The sequence below is a fragment of the Alosa pseudoharengus genome, unplaced genomic scaffold (genome assembly GCF_046254945.1).
Source record: "Alosa pseudoharengus isolate Yale_2024_CS ecotype anadromous, Long Island Sound unplaced genomic scaffold, YU_APseudo_1.1 YU_APseudo_1.1_scf_9, whole genome shotgun sequence".
Lineage (NCBI taxonomy): Eukaryota > Metazoa > Chordata > Actinopteri > Clupeiformes > Clupeidae > Alosa > Alosa pseudoharengus.
The window spans coordinates 8,125,211-8,143,808 of record NW_027468881.1 but is presented as its reverse complement, the minus strand read 5'-3'; the positions used below and the strand labels follow the sequence as shown (position 1 = coordinate 8,143,808).

Sequence of the window (18,598 nt, the reverse complement as noted above, 5' to 3'; positions counted from 1 at the left end):
TGGAGCTTGTCGGCAAATGTTGCACATACAAGCAAACTCCCCCGAGGACACAGACTAAAACATATGAGAGGGCTGATCAGCAGAATCATAAACCAGCTTCCACGTGCTGTTGTTTAATACTGTATGTCTGGCTTTATTTGGTCATAAATCCTAATTATCCGCAGCAGCAGAGGAAGGAAGTGGGATGTTCACCTTTGACGACCAAAACCGCAGACGCTGAGAGGCTCTCGACATCTGTGTCCACCACACACACGTACTTCCCAGCATGCTTCAGCTGGATGTTCCGAATCATCAGGTCACCCGCTGTTGGCTAGCACATGGAACACAAAAAGCAAAAAATAACTGTTTACAGACATAATTGTGGTAAATACATGTTGCATGTCGATTAAGATTTGTATTCCAAGCAGCTGGCAGATAAGATGTTTATTTCATCAGCATGTATACTCCATGGGCTTCCAACACATGGAAGATTTCTATATAGGTAACATTCATGATAATTTATGCTATGTTATTCACACAGCCAGTAAGAACATACACTTGGGAAGAAGGAAAATAGTCTCCTATACAGTTCTATATGGATGCCTTGGAGCCAGTAAAGTGTTTACTCTGGGGTGTGAGGTGTCCGTGCTGAGAAAACAACCCTTTGGCTGTCCCACTGGCTTCCTCAACTATGCAGAGGCAGGTATTACACACAAACCTACTGGATAAAGGGAACCAATCACTTAATTACTCGAGAACGAGTGAACGAAGGAGCGGCTCCACCATAGACACAACCAGCGGCACAGCTAAATGGAACCAATGGGGCGTGCAGACGAGGCGAAGAGTACAGGCTATGATGATGCACAGATGATCATTCAGCAGGAATGATGAGTGGCAAATGGAATAAGTCTTGCAGAAAATTCTCCCGGTAGAAAAACAAAAAAAAAACATCACAGCTAAACGAAGAGAAGAAAAAGGCAGATTCAACAACAAAGAATTCTCATTTTGACGTATTAAAAGAATCCACCTGCACAAACACAAGTGGGGAAAGTTCTAGGACTACACATGAGGAGCATTTCTACCTTTGGATTTCAGCATAATCAAAAGCTTGAACTCTTGGGAATCCATATATGACAACATTTTTCATGTACAATCTGTATAGTGCTTTACATTGTCAGATTAATCTTACTATGTCTCAATTAAATTCGATCAAAAATCGATACTGAGATACAGATTCACAAGACCTGGTAGTGGGCCTCAGTTGTGTTTCCAAGACAAAATAAATGACCAAAAGGGCAGAATGTGGTCATTTCCAGAGATGTACAAAACCGCCTAAAAAAATCATTATTTTACCCTTTGCCACTCTCTGACAGTTCATCACACAGTCAATCTATTTATACCAAAATAATCTACTATCCCTCTGCTTTCAAAAGAGGTCAAGCACTTGAATATAAGTCATGTGGAAACAGGGCCATTGTTAGTAAGCGGTGTGCAATTTCGAACAAAAACTCAAAATAGGGGGGTAAGTGTAAAGATTTAAACAATATAGGCCTTTACAGTATATCCGTGTATATCACACACATAACCACCAACTCTGAAAAAACATTTCTATAGGAAAGAATAGAGAAGGACCACAGGAATGCCGAACAGATCCTCCGGAGACCACTCAACTCCTCTCTCAAAAAAAAACAAAAAATTGCATAAACTGAGAACAAATACTTTCATCTCATGCTGCACCTTAGCTCAGACAATGGTAAATGTGTGGTTAATTTGCCTCTTTAGCTGCCTCAGAGTTGGGGAGAAACCGTTTTCCGTGTGTCATGGAAATGAATTCTGCAGAGATGAGGAGTTTGACTGATAGTCCCGGTGGACCCGTGAGATGAAAGAGTTTGCGAAAATTGTATCTCAGCACTGATAACCATCAGCAGCAAACAAGGACACACAAAGGAAGGATATTTGTGAATATGGGCAACACAGTCTTAAAGCAGTTTTGAAGTTCATACAGAGACACGCACGCTGTGAACTGAAGACTTGTGACAGTTATTCATTCCAATTACTTTGGTATGATCAGTGAGCAGTACTATTTAGAGAAGATCTTCAGCAAACAGAAAAAAGTGGGTTAGATTTAAAGGGGGAGTGTATACACAGAAATGTCTGTACACTTACAGGATTTTACACATTCACACACATAACATACACACACACACACCTAGGTTGCTATGGGGATGCTGGCGAGACACGCCGCTCCGTCTGGCGTCATGTTTTTGTTTGTTTTTATGTAATGTTCGTAATTTTATGTAATGTCATGTTTATTTTTTGTATTGGTTTGTCTAGTTAAATGTTTTCCCTATTTATTTACGTTATTTTTTTTATAGTTTTCGTGTTATTCTTAGTCCTTTTTACTGCTTCTAAGTCAGCTGATGTCGTTGACGTTTGTCCATTGGGAGCTTGCTATGGCTAGCTTTTGCCCTAGCTGGGCATCGGACATCCTTCCATCCATCCGTGAGCAGGCTGCACTTCACTGTCTGGTCGAGGGGATCTCTTGGGACAGCTGGACCTAGGCTACTCTGCGAAAGATCTGCCGTGGCCGCCGAGCTGTTGCTGACCTACGAGCTGCCATGCCAACTGCAGACTAACTGGGCCTCTGACATCCTTCCATCCATCCGTGAGCGGTGTACTTCACTGTCTGGTCGAGGGGATCTCTCGGGACAGCTGGACCTATAGGCTACTCTGCGAAAGATCTGCCGTGGCCGCCGAGCTGTTGCTGACCTGCGAGCTGCCATGCCAACTGCAGACTAACGTTAACGGTGAAGAGCTACAATCTCACGGAGCAACAAACGGTCGCTGTTAAAAGTCCATCTACACGATCGCCCACTACTTCAGACTGTGCTTCCAGTGATCTCCAGACTGCAGTCTACAAGGCCTAACGTTATCGTTATCTCCAGACTGCCAGTGAATTCACCGGGTTGGTCAGTTGCTAAAGAACTTCAGCTCTGTGCGCAGTTTTCACGGATCATCATTGCCCTTGGACATTTTTCAGCTGGTTTGGAAATTGGACTAAGACCCCGTTTACACGAGCATGTGTATTTTTATAAACGAAGACATTTCCCTACGTTTGAGCCTTTCATTTAGACGCAAACGGAGAATTCGCCCCGTAAAACGGTTATCCAAAAAAACTCCGGCCAAAGTGATTTTTTTGGAAAACTTTGTTTATGCGTTTGGTTGTAAACTGTGGTAAACGGAGTTTTGGGCAGCCAACGTCACAGTATGCGACAGAAGTACACCAAATGTGCGACCAATGTTTACATTTACATGTTCTCACGTGCGACTTCACATTTTGGGGCTGAGGTGATCATGGATGCGCTCAGAATAGCCATCGCGTTTATGTTGGTGCAGACCCTTTTTGTCGTATCAGAGAATGTCTAATAAGGGGAGAACCTTCACTCTCGGAACTCTTCCGGTGTGGTACTGCATCTAGGGGCGCTCGCGGGCGAGTCCAGAATGAATGGAGGTCTATGGAGCTGTACCCCTCAAAATCCATTTTTTTTCAAGTAATTTGAATATTGTATTCGAAAGGGGAGACAAAGACAATACACTTGGTTGAGTATTATATTTTTTAAAGTCACTTAATTGTTCTAAAAAGCCTTTCAAACGTGTCAATGACGTCATTCATTAGCATGATCATAGCATAGCATAGCATCAATGCTAGCGTGTTATGGGCAACAACGACCCAACCTGTAAGAAAACGAAAGGACATGACTCCCGGATTATTTCACTTTTGATTGATAATCCATATCCATTTTGCGAAAAATAAAATAAAATCTGAGGGTTTCAGTTGTTAAATAGGTGAAAACAATAAATGTAGCCATGTAGCTCCATAGGACCCCATGTATTTTGGACTCGCCCGTGATCGCCATCTAGGTGAACTCTGGTGAACTGCAGCCAAAATTCAGTTTGTATGGGATTAATAGAGAGTGGGGAGGCTCTCCGTAGACGGGCTCTGATACAGCCTAGCACAGGGGTGGTCAAACTGCGGCCCACGGGCCGTATTCGGCCCGCCAAGAACTTTCATCCGGCCCGCCGAGCATTTCCTTTAGTTATCAGGCTGCTCGCTATTTTTTTCCTGCGATAGAGACGACGTTGGTTAGCTTTACTGCAAACTGCTTTTCACTCTCCTTAGATAACGTTTACAATGTCAATGTCAAAACATCATGTTAAATAGAGATAACATCATGTTAAACTAAGTGAACTCTTAGTTATCTCATTTGCAGCAGATCTAACGTGAACATTATGCAATCCATTTAATTGGGAACGCGTCTGCACTCACGACCCAGATAGCAATTTCCTTTGGGCCGGATCCGCATAAAAGCCTTTAGATCCGCCTGTAGCGGACATACGGTATCTGACTGTGGGCCAGGTCTGCTCCTGATACAGGTTTCAGCTCTGCTAGCAATGCTGTTTTATCACCGGTTTACAGATTTGTCCCAGGTCCAATTTCCGCAACTCAACTGGAAGTCAGGAGATGCGTTTAAAATACAAAACACTGATTTGGCCCAAACCTGTGATACGGATATGAGCCGAAGGACCATTTTTTCACAGCAGACCCAGGTGGTAATGATATTAATTAAGGTGCTGATTCTGCTAAATTGATGTCCTTTCCCTACTTCATTGTCAACTAGCTGCTAAAGAAAAAAAAGGTATTTTGGAATGGCACACATTTAGAAACCATGGGGGTGCACTATGTTCCCATGGCCACTTCATTTCTACAGTAAGGCTGGAAAAGAAGATATAGTTGGCTCAATATTGATCATATGTTCGTTTATTATTTTTATTATTACCTAGCAGTGGTAAAAGTAGTCAATTGTTGTTTGTGTCAGATCTAGCAGTGATATTCTTGCCACGCATGCAGAAGTCCAAGCAGTAACATTAATCAAGGATCTTTGGTTTGCTCAATCTTTTGACATGATTTGCCAGCCTGGGGTTGGACTAGGACAGCCCAACTTTTCAAGGTAGGCTATCTGCTTTTTATCTCTGTTGGTTTATTCAGAGACAACAACAAGCAACCTAGCGATTGATAACTTTACTGTAAGGTTATACTATTATTTTCCAGCAATATGGGCTTCTAGCTTAGCTTAAGCAAAACAGCCATCACAATAACTATTTTGGAAAAAACAGTGATAACGCTAACAGGAAAAACAAGTGCAATTGTGACTTAGCCTATTTTCAAAAAGGAATAAATGTTTATTTTGTGTTTTTTCAGATTGACCATGGAGATGACGGAGGAAGACAGCCTGAATATCGATGGGAACAGTGGAATTAAGTAAGGGATAATGTATAGAACGCCGGTCATTATGGGGAAAATAAGTCCCGACAGGGCGAACTGGACCCCAGCGGAGGGGTCTTGTTTCGCCCTGAAGGGACTTATTTTCCCATAATGACCGGCGTTCTATACATTATCCCGCTTATTATACGGCTACTTGCCAAAACGAAAAAATAAACTCCATGATATGTCTCTTTACACTTATTTGTTACCGTTTCGTCGTGGCTTTTGCTGAGAAACAAATAGTTCACAACACACGCTGAACTTGAATCAAACATTCTTTAGAACACAGCTGATCAACCGTCTGCTTTCACTTTTGAATGAAGTTCCAAGCGCAAACTCGAGAGCGAGAGTGGAGAGGCTCTCCGTAGGTTGTGGCTAGATGGGATACAGCTAAGATACAGCTAAGAACGGAAGTAACGTAACAGATAGTGAAATCTCCATAGAAATAAACAGTATCAGGACAGGAAGTAACCTAACCCTAACCCTAACCTTAACCCTTAGCTGTATCCCCTCTAGCCACCACCCTCTCCCCTCTCCGTAGACGGGCTCTGGTCGTATCGACAACAACTTGCTTTACCGCTGCTATCCGAAGAAGAGAGTACACTTCCGTTTCCGGTGACTCGGGCAACTTTTCAGGATTCTGATTGGTTAATGTGAGCTTGAGCTTATCGTTAGACTGCCACTGTGGTTTGGCGTGCTCATGACAGCATGTATGTACACGGGTTCGTGTTCAAACACATTTAAAAAAAAAAAAAAAACGGTCTCGTGTAAATGCAGTTTTATTTGCAAACGTAGATGGCCAGATATTCGTTTAGGAAAATACCCTGCTTCGTGTAAACGTAGTCTAATTTTAACATCACTTTTCCCACTTTTTAAATATATTTATATTTTTTTTTTACTTTTTATTTGTTTATTTGTTTTGTCTTGTATGTCTTGGTGTCACGGGTACGCTGGTGACTACGCCGCTCCGTCCGGCATTTTTTGTATTTGTTATTTTTTAAATGTATTTGTCATGTCTTGATGTCATGGGCACGCTGGCGACTACGCCGCTCTATCCGGCATCTTTTGTCTTGTTATGTGTCTTGTTTGTGGAGCGCTTTGGGTTGCACTCTGTGCATGTTTAAATGCGCTTTAAAAATAAAACTGACTTGACTTGACTTATACACAAACATAATCAGACAGCAACACATTGAACATGTGATGATCAAAATATCATCATCGATCCAGGCAGACCTTACATTGACAGTTCTAATGATGCTTGCATTGAATATTCTTCTCTCCCCTAATATTAATTAATCTCCACTGGCGAACGGAATGGCAGCATATGGATTTTCAAACGTTTCAAATGTTATGCCGTTCAGCAAAGCTAGCAGCGCTTCCAGCAAGCTGACCCATTAAAAGTCAGCAGAGGACGCCAGCTTTAGTGAGTGAATTTTATTATTAATAAAAAAGTTTTGTAGGTCAACTGTACTCATGGAAAAACGATGGAAAACAGGTAGGACGACTTTGCCCTGAGGGCGCAGACATAATGATCGTTTTAAAAAAAAAAAACACACACACAAACAAATGGACAAATAAATAAATGAACAATCACTCTTTTAACATCTCGTTCCATACTCACCCCTCCCACGTGTTCGAAGTGTCGGTCCGCCTTGCTGATGACTTGGCCGTTGAAAGCCCAGGAGAACGCTACATCCAGGGCCGGGTCGCACGCCACCTGGCAGGGAAGCACGATGCTCTCGCCCACAATGATCTCCATGTTTGACGGGCCCTGACTGATCCTCGTGGGCTCTGCTCCCAAAGCACAGCAATCCAATGGGTTAGTGTCAATATAAACAAGTCAGCAGCACATGCGGGCACATCCGTCAAATGTATTCATGTCAGAGGGTATGGATCCTTCCCTAGTAAACGCTTATGGTGATTGGAGTTGCATTCTTACTTTGAAACAGATTGGATGTTTTGCTATGTGGGTTATGAGCATGAGCATATCCCCCGCCAATAAAACGAAAATATCATTTCCTTAAAGGTATTACATGGCTCCCCGGGCTAGGAAAAGTTAATAAATAGATGAAGTCAGTTGGGCTTGCTGCATCATAACATTTCACACAAGTGGCTTGGCAAACAGAACTTGGCAGCTAAAATACAACCCTGTTAAAATCACTTCATGATATAGTAATTATGCAAAATCCTTGGAAAGGCCCTACACTACTTCTTAATGTTGAGTCTCAGTTAGCTGGGAGAGTCAAAGCCATTTGTCTATAGGAATGCTGTTGACAACAATCTTTCAATAGCACTTTGCTCTAAAACTCTACATTAATACAGTCAAACATACTGCTTTCCTGCATGTTTTGGCACTATAATATTATTTTCTTACAAAACACTGACCAAAAACCCTTCACGAGTGAGACGAGTGAGAGTGGGGTTGGCAAGGGATATACCCACGGCTCTACTTCAGCCGTATGCATGGGAGCCGGAGGCTGAGTGCCGAAGGTAAGCACAAAGTGTCCAAGCGGGAATGAGATTTTGCATTTCACGATGACTGATGGAAAACCTCTCATCTTATCAGAAATTAATAAATAGTTCGACCAGACCCAACTAACTAAAAAAAAACCCTTGTGAATCGTGATCATGTGGTCTGAGGAGCTGTGCCGGTTTCATTTCAATCCATGTAAATCTATGGGATTCACGCAAAAAAAGCAGCATAACCTCAGGCACCGAGATGGAGCAAAAAACTCCTGAAGCATCCTTGGACCAATGAAAACATTTGATCTAGGTCACCAAAGGTGACTTGAGCAGGAATTAAAATGTATTTGGGGCAAGCTCAGGCTATCCATCACAATGAGCAGAACAACTTAGTAGAAACTCTCAGTACCAAGAACCCTACCAAGAAACTAGTTTCTATATGGAACTTTTGTCCCATCAGGAATATGTTAAAGGTGCCGTGTTGAGTTATCTTGAACAGAGCCACAAGGCACTCTTCCAGTGACTTGCCTTGTATTTAATATAGCTCCACATGTAGAACAAAGTGATATTACAAGAAAGCTGGGCCGATGCTAGCTGTTTTTGCATGCTACATTTAGTGGGTTTCTGGGCTACAGTACACCGAGTTCTGATCTCTACCATAAGAAACATAAACCTACACTACATAGTCATTATAGAAGGACAACATTGTGTGGTATGCAAAACTAGTCGTTGAGGTCTAAGAGCACCTGGAAAGAGGAAAAGGTCTCTAGTAATGGAAATTAAACAAGTAACAACCTCTGAAGGCTCCCCATTGATACTGTAGAAACAAACCATTTTTTTTTCTGAGAAAGGATTCACTTACAGCACAGTGTCTTGAAAAACAAAGAGCTCACTTGTGACTAGCAGTCTTCCGGAGGTGCTGGCAGTCCCAAACTGGTTTTGTGCCAGGCAGGTGTAGGTGCCTCCATCCGTCTTTGTCAAATTTGTGATTTTCAACGTTCCATCAGGAAGAATAATTACCCTACAAGATGGACAACAAATTCCCTTCTCATCAAATCACATCTATCTCAGGAGGGGACAATGCCATTAAGAGATGTGCTTATCATAGATACTACAGCAATGGAGTACCAGCATAAAACATCTTTTGCATAATTCTGTAAAGCTTGGAGATGGAACAAATGTAGCACATGCTGATTGAACCTCATCAGCCATAAGAAAAAGAATACTTATAAATCCAGATTTAATTATTTTGCAAACTAAAAGGGGAGAATGACTCATTTACACTGTCGTGGCAATTTCAGTGTTCCAATTGTCTCCAGAGTATTTTGATTTAAGATATGCTTTATCTTGTTTCATTTGTCGACACAGCACAATGTTATATCCAAAATCAAATTAAAGAAAAAAGTAAGAAAAACAGGCAGAAAGAAAGAAAAAGAAAGAAAGAAAGAAAGAAAGAAAAAAATCTGGCACATCAACTGCTCTTTTCCAACAATTTAATTCAACCGCAGCAGGAGGTTGAGTTGGTGGGCGGCGGTGGTGATCGCGTGTGTGTGTATGTATGTATGCGTATGTGTGTGCGCGCGCGCGTGTGTGTGTGTGTGTGTGTGGGTGGTGTTGTTGGGGACGGCGATGGGGGAGCATTCAGCATTGGAGCTATTTGCAACGCTGTCAAGTGACAACTCACAACGAGCCATTTCATACTCCACAACCTCTCCCCTAAATAGCTGAGAGACCCCCTGCCAGTACCAGCTAATGGTGCCATTCATTATTCATGAGCGGCCCTGGTCAGAAAGCCGCCACGGCAGGCAAGCAAGCAAACCGCTGCCACGCTCACGCCTCTGATAATTGTTGGGTTGCCGAATAAACGGGGCTAGCGAGCGGAGATCAAATATTGTTTTTTCTTCTCTTCTGATTTTTAGTTTGTTTACGTGTTCGTTCCTTTGAGTGTTTGTTTGTCAGCGGGCCCCTTACCTCTCGGTGGTCAGCAGCGGCTCCTCGCCTTTCTTCCACAGGCTAATTGCTCTGGGGTAGGCTTGGGGCCGGCACTCCAGCGTGACCGCACTGCCCGCCTTGGCTTTCTGCAGGGTCCGCAGTGGGCTCTTGGAAAAGTCTGGGGCGGACGCTGCCATGGAGAAAGAGAGAGAGAGAGAGAGATAAATAAATAAATAAAGAAATGAATGAGAATAAACAACAACGAAAAGAAAAACATGGAGACGCGGTGGTGCAGAGGAGGAGACTCTGCAGGCATTACATACAACACACACACACACACACACACACACATACACACAAATAGACACACACACACACACACACACACACACACACACACATAAACTCTGTACAAACAACAAACAGACTGCACACTAGAGCAAAGCTATGCTGGTATTGAACAAAAGCCCAATCTATTGTAGCTTGTATGGGAAGCAAGAGTAATCACTACCTCTCATTGACACCTACATTTATTTTCTTGGTAACACATTCTTTGGGATTTTAGTGTTCCATCGTATTTAAATAAATATCACAGCCTTCCAATGCCGCAAGCCATGAGAAGAGACTACAACAAATGAGTGGAAAGTTTCACTGTAGCTTTTGGTAGCCTGTAATCTTTCTCTCTATGCACTCTACCTCTGTGTGGCTACCAGTTGGCCTGCACTGATTGGCTGTTTCATTTTTGATCTCCTATAGGGTATAGGGGCTGATATTTATAGCGTTTGGATTGGTTGTCGTGGCCCAGAATAGACGCCTGTGGCCGCAGCTCACACAGGCCCAGCCAGCAGAAGTGGGACAGGCTCTCCTGAGCACCGCGATCAGGAGGAGGGAGCACAAATATCCCGCAACTGTTTACTGTACAACCGCCCCCAGCTCGCTCCCTTCCTCGCGCTGTGCCTCACTCCATCCTATCTCTCTCTGTCTCTCTCCCTCCCTCCCTCTGTCTTGTGCTCTACCTTCATCTCTCTGTCTCTCTCCCTCAGCCTATTTCTCTATCTCTCTCTGTCTCTCCCTCTCTCTATCTTTCACTCTCTCCTTCTACATTTCTCCCTGTGTCTCTTTTTCCCTTTTTTCCTCTCTTTATCTTTCACTCTCTCCTTCTACCTTTCTCCCTGTGTCTCTCTTTTTCCCTCTCTCCCTCTATCTCTCTATTTCTCTTCCTCCCTCTCTCTATATTTCACTCTATTTCTCACTCTCCCTCGCACTCCATGTCTCCATTGGGAACCTCAATCTGTCCCTCAAACCTCAGACAGACCGGAAGGGAGAGAGCACTGGATGGAGAGAGGGATAGATAAAAAGAAAGAGAGAGACAGACAGAGGGGGAAAGGGACATAAAGAGGTAGTAAGAGAGAGAGAGAGAGAGAGAGAGAGAGAGAGAGAGAGAGAGAGAGAGAGAGAGAGAGAGAGACTGCTCCCTGTCACTGTTTGCTCTGGGCTTATTCCTGGGCTGATGTCCTCCGAGGCCGCTTTGTCATGCTGTCATCGCCCAGACGGCCTCCTTAAGCGCCTCGCCAAGCCAATCAATATTGAATTTACATGACAGAGAGATATTGCATGACTTTTGGCATAGCAAAATCAATGGTGATAATGTAGGCCTAACAAGGGTCTCTCAACAGACTGTCAGCGTGCACCAAACGGAGGGGTGGGGAATGGGCAGGGAAGGCAAGGGAGTAAACAGGCGCGGGAGCAGGAACAAAACGTTTGGGCAGGTTATAAAAGCGGCACTGGACGCCGCTGGACTCCTGATGAGCTTTTAATGAGATCTGCTCTCATGCCCACACATAAAGCAGCGGAGTTCACGATCCTTCGTGGCATTTTCCAGAGCGCGTGCATAATAGGAGCTACCTGTCAGAAGAGGCTCAGTGGAGCCTCTGACCTGCACTTAAGCACTTAGCCTTTAGCCTATCAACCCAGCCAGAGAGCACCGCGCCATCACTCTCCATGTAACATGGAAGAGTTAAGGAAATACAGACTGCTTAGTATTATGAAGAATAAGCACATGAAAGCACACACAAACAGACAAATATATACCAGTATGCACATACACATGGCAGATCCACAGTCAAACACACACACACACACACACACACACACACACACACACACATACACACACACACAAAGAGAGAGCCACAGCTGCCTCACCCAGCACCACCAGCTCTGCGCTGAAATAAATGACGCCGTGCTTGTTCTCAGCCACGCACTGGTACATGCCGCCGTCTGACAGGTTTACCGCCTCTATGGAGAGCGCGCCGTCCACCAGCTGCATTCTCTCCTGCACAAACACCATTAAGAGGGATGCGTCAAACACACACACACAAACACACACACAAATAGCCCAGCGCCAGCGGCCTCAATGAATTACCTGAAGAGGGCTTCAAACGGGAGACGAAGGTAAGGGCAAGAATAAGTGCCTTGGCAGCGATTGCAATCCTGACCCCAGCATTTCAGTGGAGCTATTGGCTCTCTACCAGCCTCTATACGGTATGTGTGTGTGGATCAACACAATATTTTGCTGTTAATAACCTTCCCTCTGAAAGCAATATAAGAAGCCCAAGATTGTCCCGATCTTGTGGAAAAAAGCTTGGACAAGTGTGTGTGTGTGTCACTATGTATCTTGTGTGAGTGTGTGTCATGATTGGATAGATGTCAGGGTCGTACCTCTGAGACGAGCATCTCTCCGTTCTTGAGCCAGGTATGGGAGGGCTTGGGCTTCCCGTTGGCCTTGCACTCCCAGACCAGCCGGTCCTCGATGGCCAGCGCCGTGTCCCGCATTGTCTGGACCCACTGGGGCTTCGCTGGCAAAATCAAAAGACCTCATTTCAGGCACGCCGCCTTTGGATGGAAATAGCTGCGGGAGGCACTGCTGACAAGACTTCAGAGAGAGGAGTCAGAGCACCTCAAACGCACGCACACAGGCAGGCAGGGAGGCAGGCAGGCACAGACAGGTAGGCAAAGCCTCTCAGAACTGAGGTGGGAGTTTAAAAAACAGCTTCCCAAGCTGCATCTCTCAACCTGCATACCACAGCTGGTTTGTGCTCTTTGCCTAAATTGCCGCATGCGTTCAGAACCTCACTACAAATATGAAACAACATATTGAGACTGACAAAGCCTACTAGCGCATATTGAGGATGCAGTTGCCCCTGTGTCAGTGAAAATAAGTACAAGTCTGCATCTAACAATAATCATAATTGAAAATCCTTTTACTACCACACCCACAATCAATAAATGCTCCTTTTGAGCAACAGTGTGACAAAGTGTTGCATAGTTTCGCTCCAACGTCTCTGGATAGCACATGTTAACGATGCTGGTCCTAAAATACAAGCACCAGGCCGCCAACTTCAATTACAGAAGGTTTCTTTTGTCAGTGGTCGTTGCTTTTTTTCCCTTTGCAATGTGGTCATGGAAACGGCGAGAGAGGCTGTCAAGGCACACAAAGCGTTGACAGAAAAATAATTGATTTGAAATTGTGGTTGTTAAATATGAAACAATATGAAATGGCTAGACAGATCAATTCTAATGGTGAACAAAAACTGTTCTAAGACACGACATTGGCCAGTCAGTGGATATCAATAGCTTATCCGGCCGGATGATGCCGTCAGTCTGCTAAACAGCTCTGAGTCAACCCTTCAGAAATGAACAAAACAAACAACAATAAATGTGGATTCATCCAGAGGCCAAATATGCGCGATGTTTTTATCCTAAGACTGATGACATTCTATCTTTTGTCTGAAGCCTGTTAGCACACAAATATAGTTTGGGAAGGAAATGGAGAACTTAAAAACTGAACTGAATTCCCAGAGTGTCCATACCATGGAATAGGAGTCGTCCTCTGGCGACATTCTTCCCCATCTTGTTTTCGGCCAGACACTCGTATCCACCTGCGTCCTCCTGCTGGAAGCTGGGGATTTCCAGCACCACGTTGGAGTTCTTCATTTTCACTTTGCTGGGGAAGGGGACTCCGTTCGCCCGCCTCCAGGTGATCTCTGGGACTGGGCTGGAATGGAAACAGAGCGGGCATCAGTGAGACCCGCTTAAGAGAACCAGAGGGACAACCACAGATGGCACAATGCAGCACAAATGGAGCCGCTATGCACAGTTGGCTTCTGTGAGTCCATTTTGATTTTAAATGCGCAGTATATAACTTACAAGCACACAAGCACACGGTATTCAAAGATGACTGCAACAGTCTGCAACTGTGTGTTTTAAAAAAAAATCATAACCACATCAATATTGTATATACTTGAAATAAACAAACAAACAAAATGAGACAATAGAAGAAACATGGAAATAGAATCAATAGAAGAGATGAGATGAAGGGCACATGAAGAATAAGAAAAATAGAAGACAAGAATGGAAAATGGGACATGAACAATGGAAAAGAGAAGAAATGTATCCTGCTGTCTCAAACACATCTCGTTCCCTGTGAGGTCTATATTATTTCTCTGTAATTACAGCCCTTGTATTCTTTGACAGGTCCCAGGTACACCATCACGTCAGCTGTTGCACTGGACCCCAAACTTTTCCCGTTGTGAAAACTGCACGAAAAGCTTTGTCAATCAACTAAGAGAAGCAACTGAACCACAACAATTGCTCCAAAGAAGAGAAAAAAGAGAAATAATCTGGCTGTCTACAAACAGAGTTTGACAACCGTGATTTAAAGAGTGTCGAAGAGAGACACAGAGGACTTCTCTGAGAGACAGCATCGCCTCAGTGACAGATAGCTATTAAAAGTCAGGGGGCTAGGGAAAGGGAAAAAAAACGACTTGGCTGATTGAAAATGTAAGAATTCTACTTACTTGCCAAGAGCGAAACACTCCAGCGTAACAACTGATCCCTTCGCAGCTGGGACTGTGTCAGGGAAATGAACTTCTATTTTCGGCTCATATTCACCCATAGCTCCTGCAATACACAGGCACAGTAACATGTTTTTTTTTCATATCCATAATTCATGAAAATCAGCTTGTGAGAGAAGTCGTGAAAAATATGGTAAACAAGACAAAGGTATAACCACCCCTACCCCCTCCCACCCCCAACTACAATGACATTGTCACTGAGTGAAACTGAGACCACTCCTTCACCCTGAAGAAAACAAAGACAGACACCGGGAAAGAAAGACAACAAATAATTTATATCTATTCTTTCTGACACATGGCACTGTGAGCCCTCTCTCCAGGGAAGATTCAAGATGTTTTGGGGCAAGTGGTTAATATTTAACTTCAGCCACCGGCAAGCTCTTTCTGTAGTACAAGAGTGAGAGAGAGAAAGAGAGAGAGAGAGAGAGAGTACAGAAACCAAAGCTCTAGATGTAGACAGCCAAGTCTTTGAGGAACCAGACCAGAGAGAGCTAAGACACGGAGCCTCTACAATCGCTCCTCAGGCTAACCTGTGCTGTTCTCCACAGACAAGCCCAAAATTATTCATAGCATTCGTGCCAAACTTTGGCCATTTTTATTTGACCAATAGGTTTCTTCTGCTTGGAAAAAGACTTCAGCATAAATGTAAGATATGCAAAAATAAAATTATTTGTTTTTAGTCATTATTTGTTATCAGTAAGAATAATCATGGGCTTAACTATATATCACACTGTAACTTCATTATTACTACCGTCATCTTGTTGGACCTGAGACTGTGACTTTGGTAACCAACCTAAACCCTTTCCCAACCAATTACTTTAGGTGAGTATGAGTATGTGAGGGAAGGCCGGCTGAATTCATATGATACCCATAGAAAAGGCCTATGGAACAGCCCAGTCAGGGGATCACATCGTGGGCCAAGCAGTTCAAAAGCCTGGACAAGATAAGACAGCACCTAACCAGCTGCCCTTCGCTATCCAGTCAAGCAGTGCCAGCCAGTCGCCAGGTCCAGCTGGATAGGTGCTGTGCTGTTTGGATAAGCTTGTGAATTATTTGGCTTCCCATAGATCAGGGCTGGATGAGGATCATATCATATCTGGTTCTGAGCCAGACCCGGGCCGCAGCCGATCCAGATCAGCCGGATATCTATACCTTTCCCAGTTTCCATTGTTTTCTACTGCTACCCCGCACACCAGAGCCCAACTCTTTCTCAGCTGCCCTGTTCGTTAGGTGTTTATTCAGGTCTATTTTTGTATACAAAACAACGGAAATTAGGCAGGAATGCTTTAGAACAGGACCACGTCATCGCTAGATCCATGCCAGAGCGGGGCAAGATCAGAACCAGATCAGAGCCGGATTTGTTCCTAGTCCTCCAGTCCAGAGCCAGCTGGTCTCTGGCAGGCCCGCTTACCGTCTGTCCTGAGGACGAGAGGAGTGGGGGAGCTGCTCACTCTCTCCCTGGTGACGCGGTTCATCACGATGCAGGTGTAATTGCCCACGTCGGACGGCTCGACTTTAGCGATGTACAGGTTCCCAGTCTCCTGAGAAACAAAGCGGCGATTGTCTTGTTGGACGAAGTAAGTGTATTCATTGAAGACCCAAGCAAATGTAAGGTCTAGAATGGAAACGAGGGGAGCTTTAGCCAAATTTTTCGGTTGTGACGTGAAAGCATATTTTAAGGAAACAGATTGCACTTTCAAAAATCACATGCATTTTAGGGACATAATTGAACATTTTAAAGAATTTCCAAGCAGTTTACAACTGAATACATCATTTCAGGATGCCATTAAAATTGCTGTTACAATGATAGAATTAACAAATAAACACTAGGTTGGTTTAGTCGAAAAGAACTCCTGCAAACAAAACTGCTTTACCTCCTGAGTAAGTTGGTGTTCCACAAAGCAAGACGACACCTTGGCCTTCTCGAACGGATACAGCACTTCTGGCTTGACTTTTGAAATTCAAGTCTGCACAAAAAGGACAAGTAACTACCCTTACTTTAAACTATAAAAACTCTAGGATCATTTGCATCTATAAAGGAACTGAGGACAAGAAAATAAGATAATTAAAATAAATTACAACAAAAATTAAGAACAAAGTGCTTTCATGATGAGACCAACCAGCTGACACTTATCTTTGTTTGGAAGGTCAGCAGCGTTATTTTCCTCTAATTACATTCTCCTTGAGGAATACATTCAATTACACCTGCACAGGGGGTTGAAGGAATCTGTTTTCCCACCCTTCAAAGACATACAGTGAGAGTAGGGTGCCAATTACACCACCTGTCACCTCGCATTGGGAGAGGAAAGTGACAATAACCAGCGTGGCGCAGGCTGGGGTGGGACAGGGTGGGCATGGTGCGGGTAGGGGTGGGCATGGTGCGGGTAGGGTGGGACAGGGTGGGCATGGTGCGGGTGGGCATGGTGCGGGTAGGGGTGGGACAGGGTGGGCATGGCGCGGGTAGGGGTGGGCATGGTGCGGGTAGGGTGGGACAGGGTGGGAATGGTGCAGGCTGGGGTGGGACAGGGTGGGCATGGTGCAGGCTGGGGTGGGCGCTCTGCTTGCTTACATGCAAACTTGAGGCTGGCCCTCCTGCTGAGGATGGCGCCGTGTGGGTTGTAGGCTGTACACTGGTAGGTCCCGGCGTCCTGGTCCTGATCCAAATCCCTGATGATCAGGTTGCCACCCGACAGGACCCACCTCTGGTCCGTCTTGAGATCGATCGATGTACCGTTCAATGACCACCTGCAAACAGCACCACCACAACACAATCAGGCCATCAGGGGCTTATACAGGACCTTACTCAATACAGACTAATGCCACTTTCAAGGACCACACAAAGTAACCTCTGACATAGTCAAAACTGGAATATTCATGACAATTCATGACAAAATTTTACACTTTGCATCAAAACATAAAAAACCCTTTACTTCAACATACTTTATCTTCATATATTAAGTCCTCAAATGTACTATGTAATTTAACAGTTTAGACTTTATTTGATGTAGCCAAAGCAGAGCATCCAAGCCTAAATTGCTATTTGTGAAGGGACAATTGAGGCAGACGGGTCTAACAAAAAAAATGTATTTTCTTTGGCTCAGTCTCCCAGTCTGTTGCCACGACAGCATTTTCCTCCTTGTCCTTCCCGATGCCAAATCGTAATTGAGCATAAATATGTAATCCCTCTGAAGAGCGGATCTTACTGAAGTCATTTCAGCAAAGCCATCTGTGTATCCAACACACAGTGTCTGGTGCTGGCTCTTCCCAATTCTACTCCTTCACAACTCATAAACCACCTATCATTTAAGGGAGTCCCACTGACTGCAGGAGGTCAGCGAGTGGAATAAAAAAAAGAAAAGAAAAAAAAGAAAAATGAGGCTAAGCTTTTCAGGGACCAGCCAACTGTGCAAGGGCGCAGCAGAAAAGCTGCAGAGACGACGAGCTAATTTCAGGGAGCGACGGTGCTCAGGAGTCATTTCTTCTGACAGGCTGTCAGCAGACACCCCGGGCTCAGCAGCGTGTCTCGAGCACAGACACATACACACACACACACACACACACACACCCCGGGAACAGCTGGCACCCGCACGACACCACGGCACGCCGACAGAGCCGCACAGGCAGCCAGTCGCTCGATGCTAACGCTAACACAACAGAGTGTGTGGGAAGGATGCCCGAGGAGGCAGTGGCAGCAGCAGAAGTGTGTATGTGTGTGTGTGTGTGTGTGTGTGTGTGTGTGTGTGAGAGAGAGAGAGCACAGAAGCACCCGGTGGAGCGAGGTAGGGGGATCGATGCTCCCCGTAGCCCTGGAGCTCAGCGACGACAGAAGGAATCTTTGCGCTGTCAGTGCAAAAGCCTCGGCAAGTGTGTGTGTGTGTGTGTGTGTGTGTGTGTGTGTGTGTGTATTTGTTTACTGCAGCAATAGGTGTTGGACTCCCATCCCCTTCACTGTGCAGAATTAGCACTCTGAGTAGGGGAAGACATG

The 18,598-nt window shown here is 44.6% G+C and overlaps 1 protein-coding gene across 1 annotated transcript in view; it reads right to left on the bottom strand.

The window, feature by feature from the left end:
• cntn3a.2 (contactin 3a, tandem duplicate 2) overlaps positions 1–18,598 on the bottom strand; it is a 59,599-nt gene that overhangs the window by 29,216 nt on the left and 11,785 nt on the right. Inside the window, exons 4-14 of the mRNA XM_076276047.1 lie at positions 17,183–17,358; positions 16,488–16,580; positions 16,025–16,228; positions 14,557–14,659; positions 13,570–13,754; positions 12,419–12,555; positions 11,903–12,032; positions 9,737–9,887; positions 8,659–8,786; positions 6,924–7,093; positions 193–310 (exon numbers count right to left, since the gene is read on the bottom strand). Of these exons, the coding sequence (XP_076132162.1) occupies positions 193–310; positions 6,924–7,093; positions 8,659–8,786; positions 9,737–9,887; positions 11,903–12,032; positions 12,419–12,555; positions 13,570–13,754; positions 14,557–14,659; positions 16,025–16,228; positions 16,488–16,580; positions 17,183–17,358 (1,595 nt within the window). The remainder of the gene's footprint in view (positions 1–192; positions 311–6,923; positions 7,094–8,658; positions 8,787–9,736; positions 9,888–11,902; positions 12,033–12,418; positions 12,556–13,569; positions 13,755–14,556; positions 14,660–16,024; positions 16,229–16,487; positions 16,581–17,182; positions 17,359–18,598) is intronic.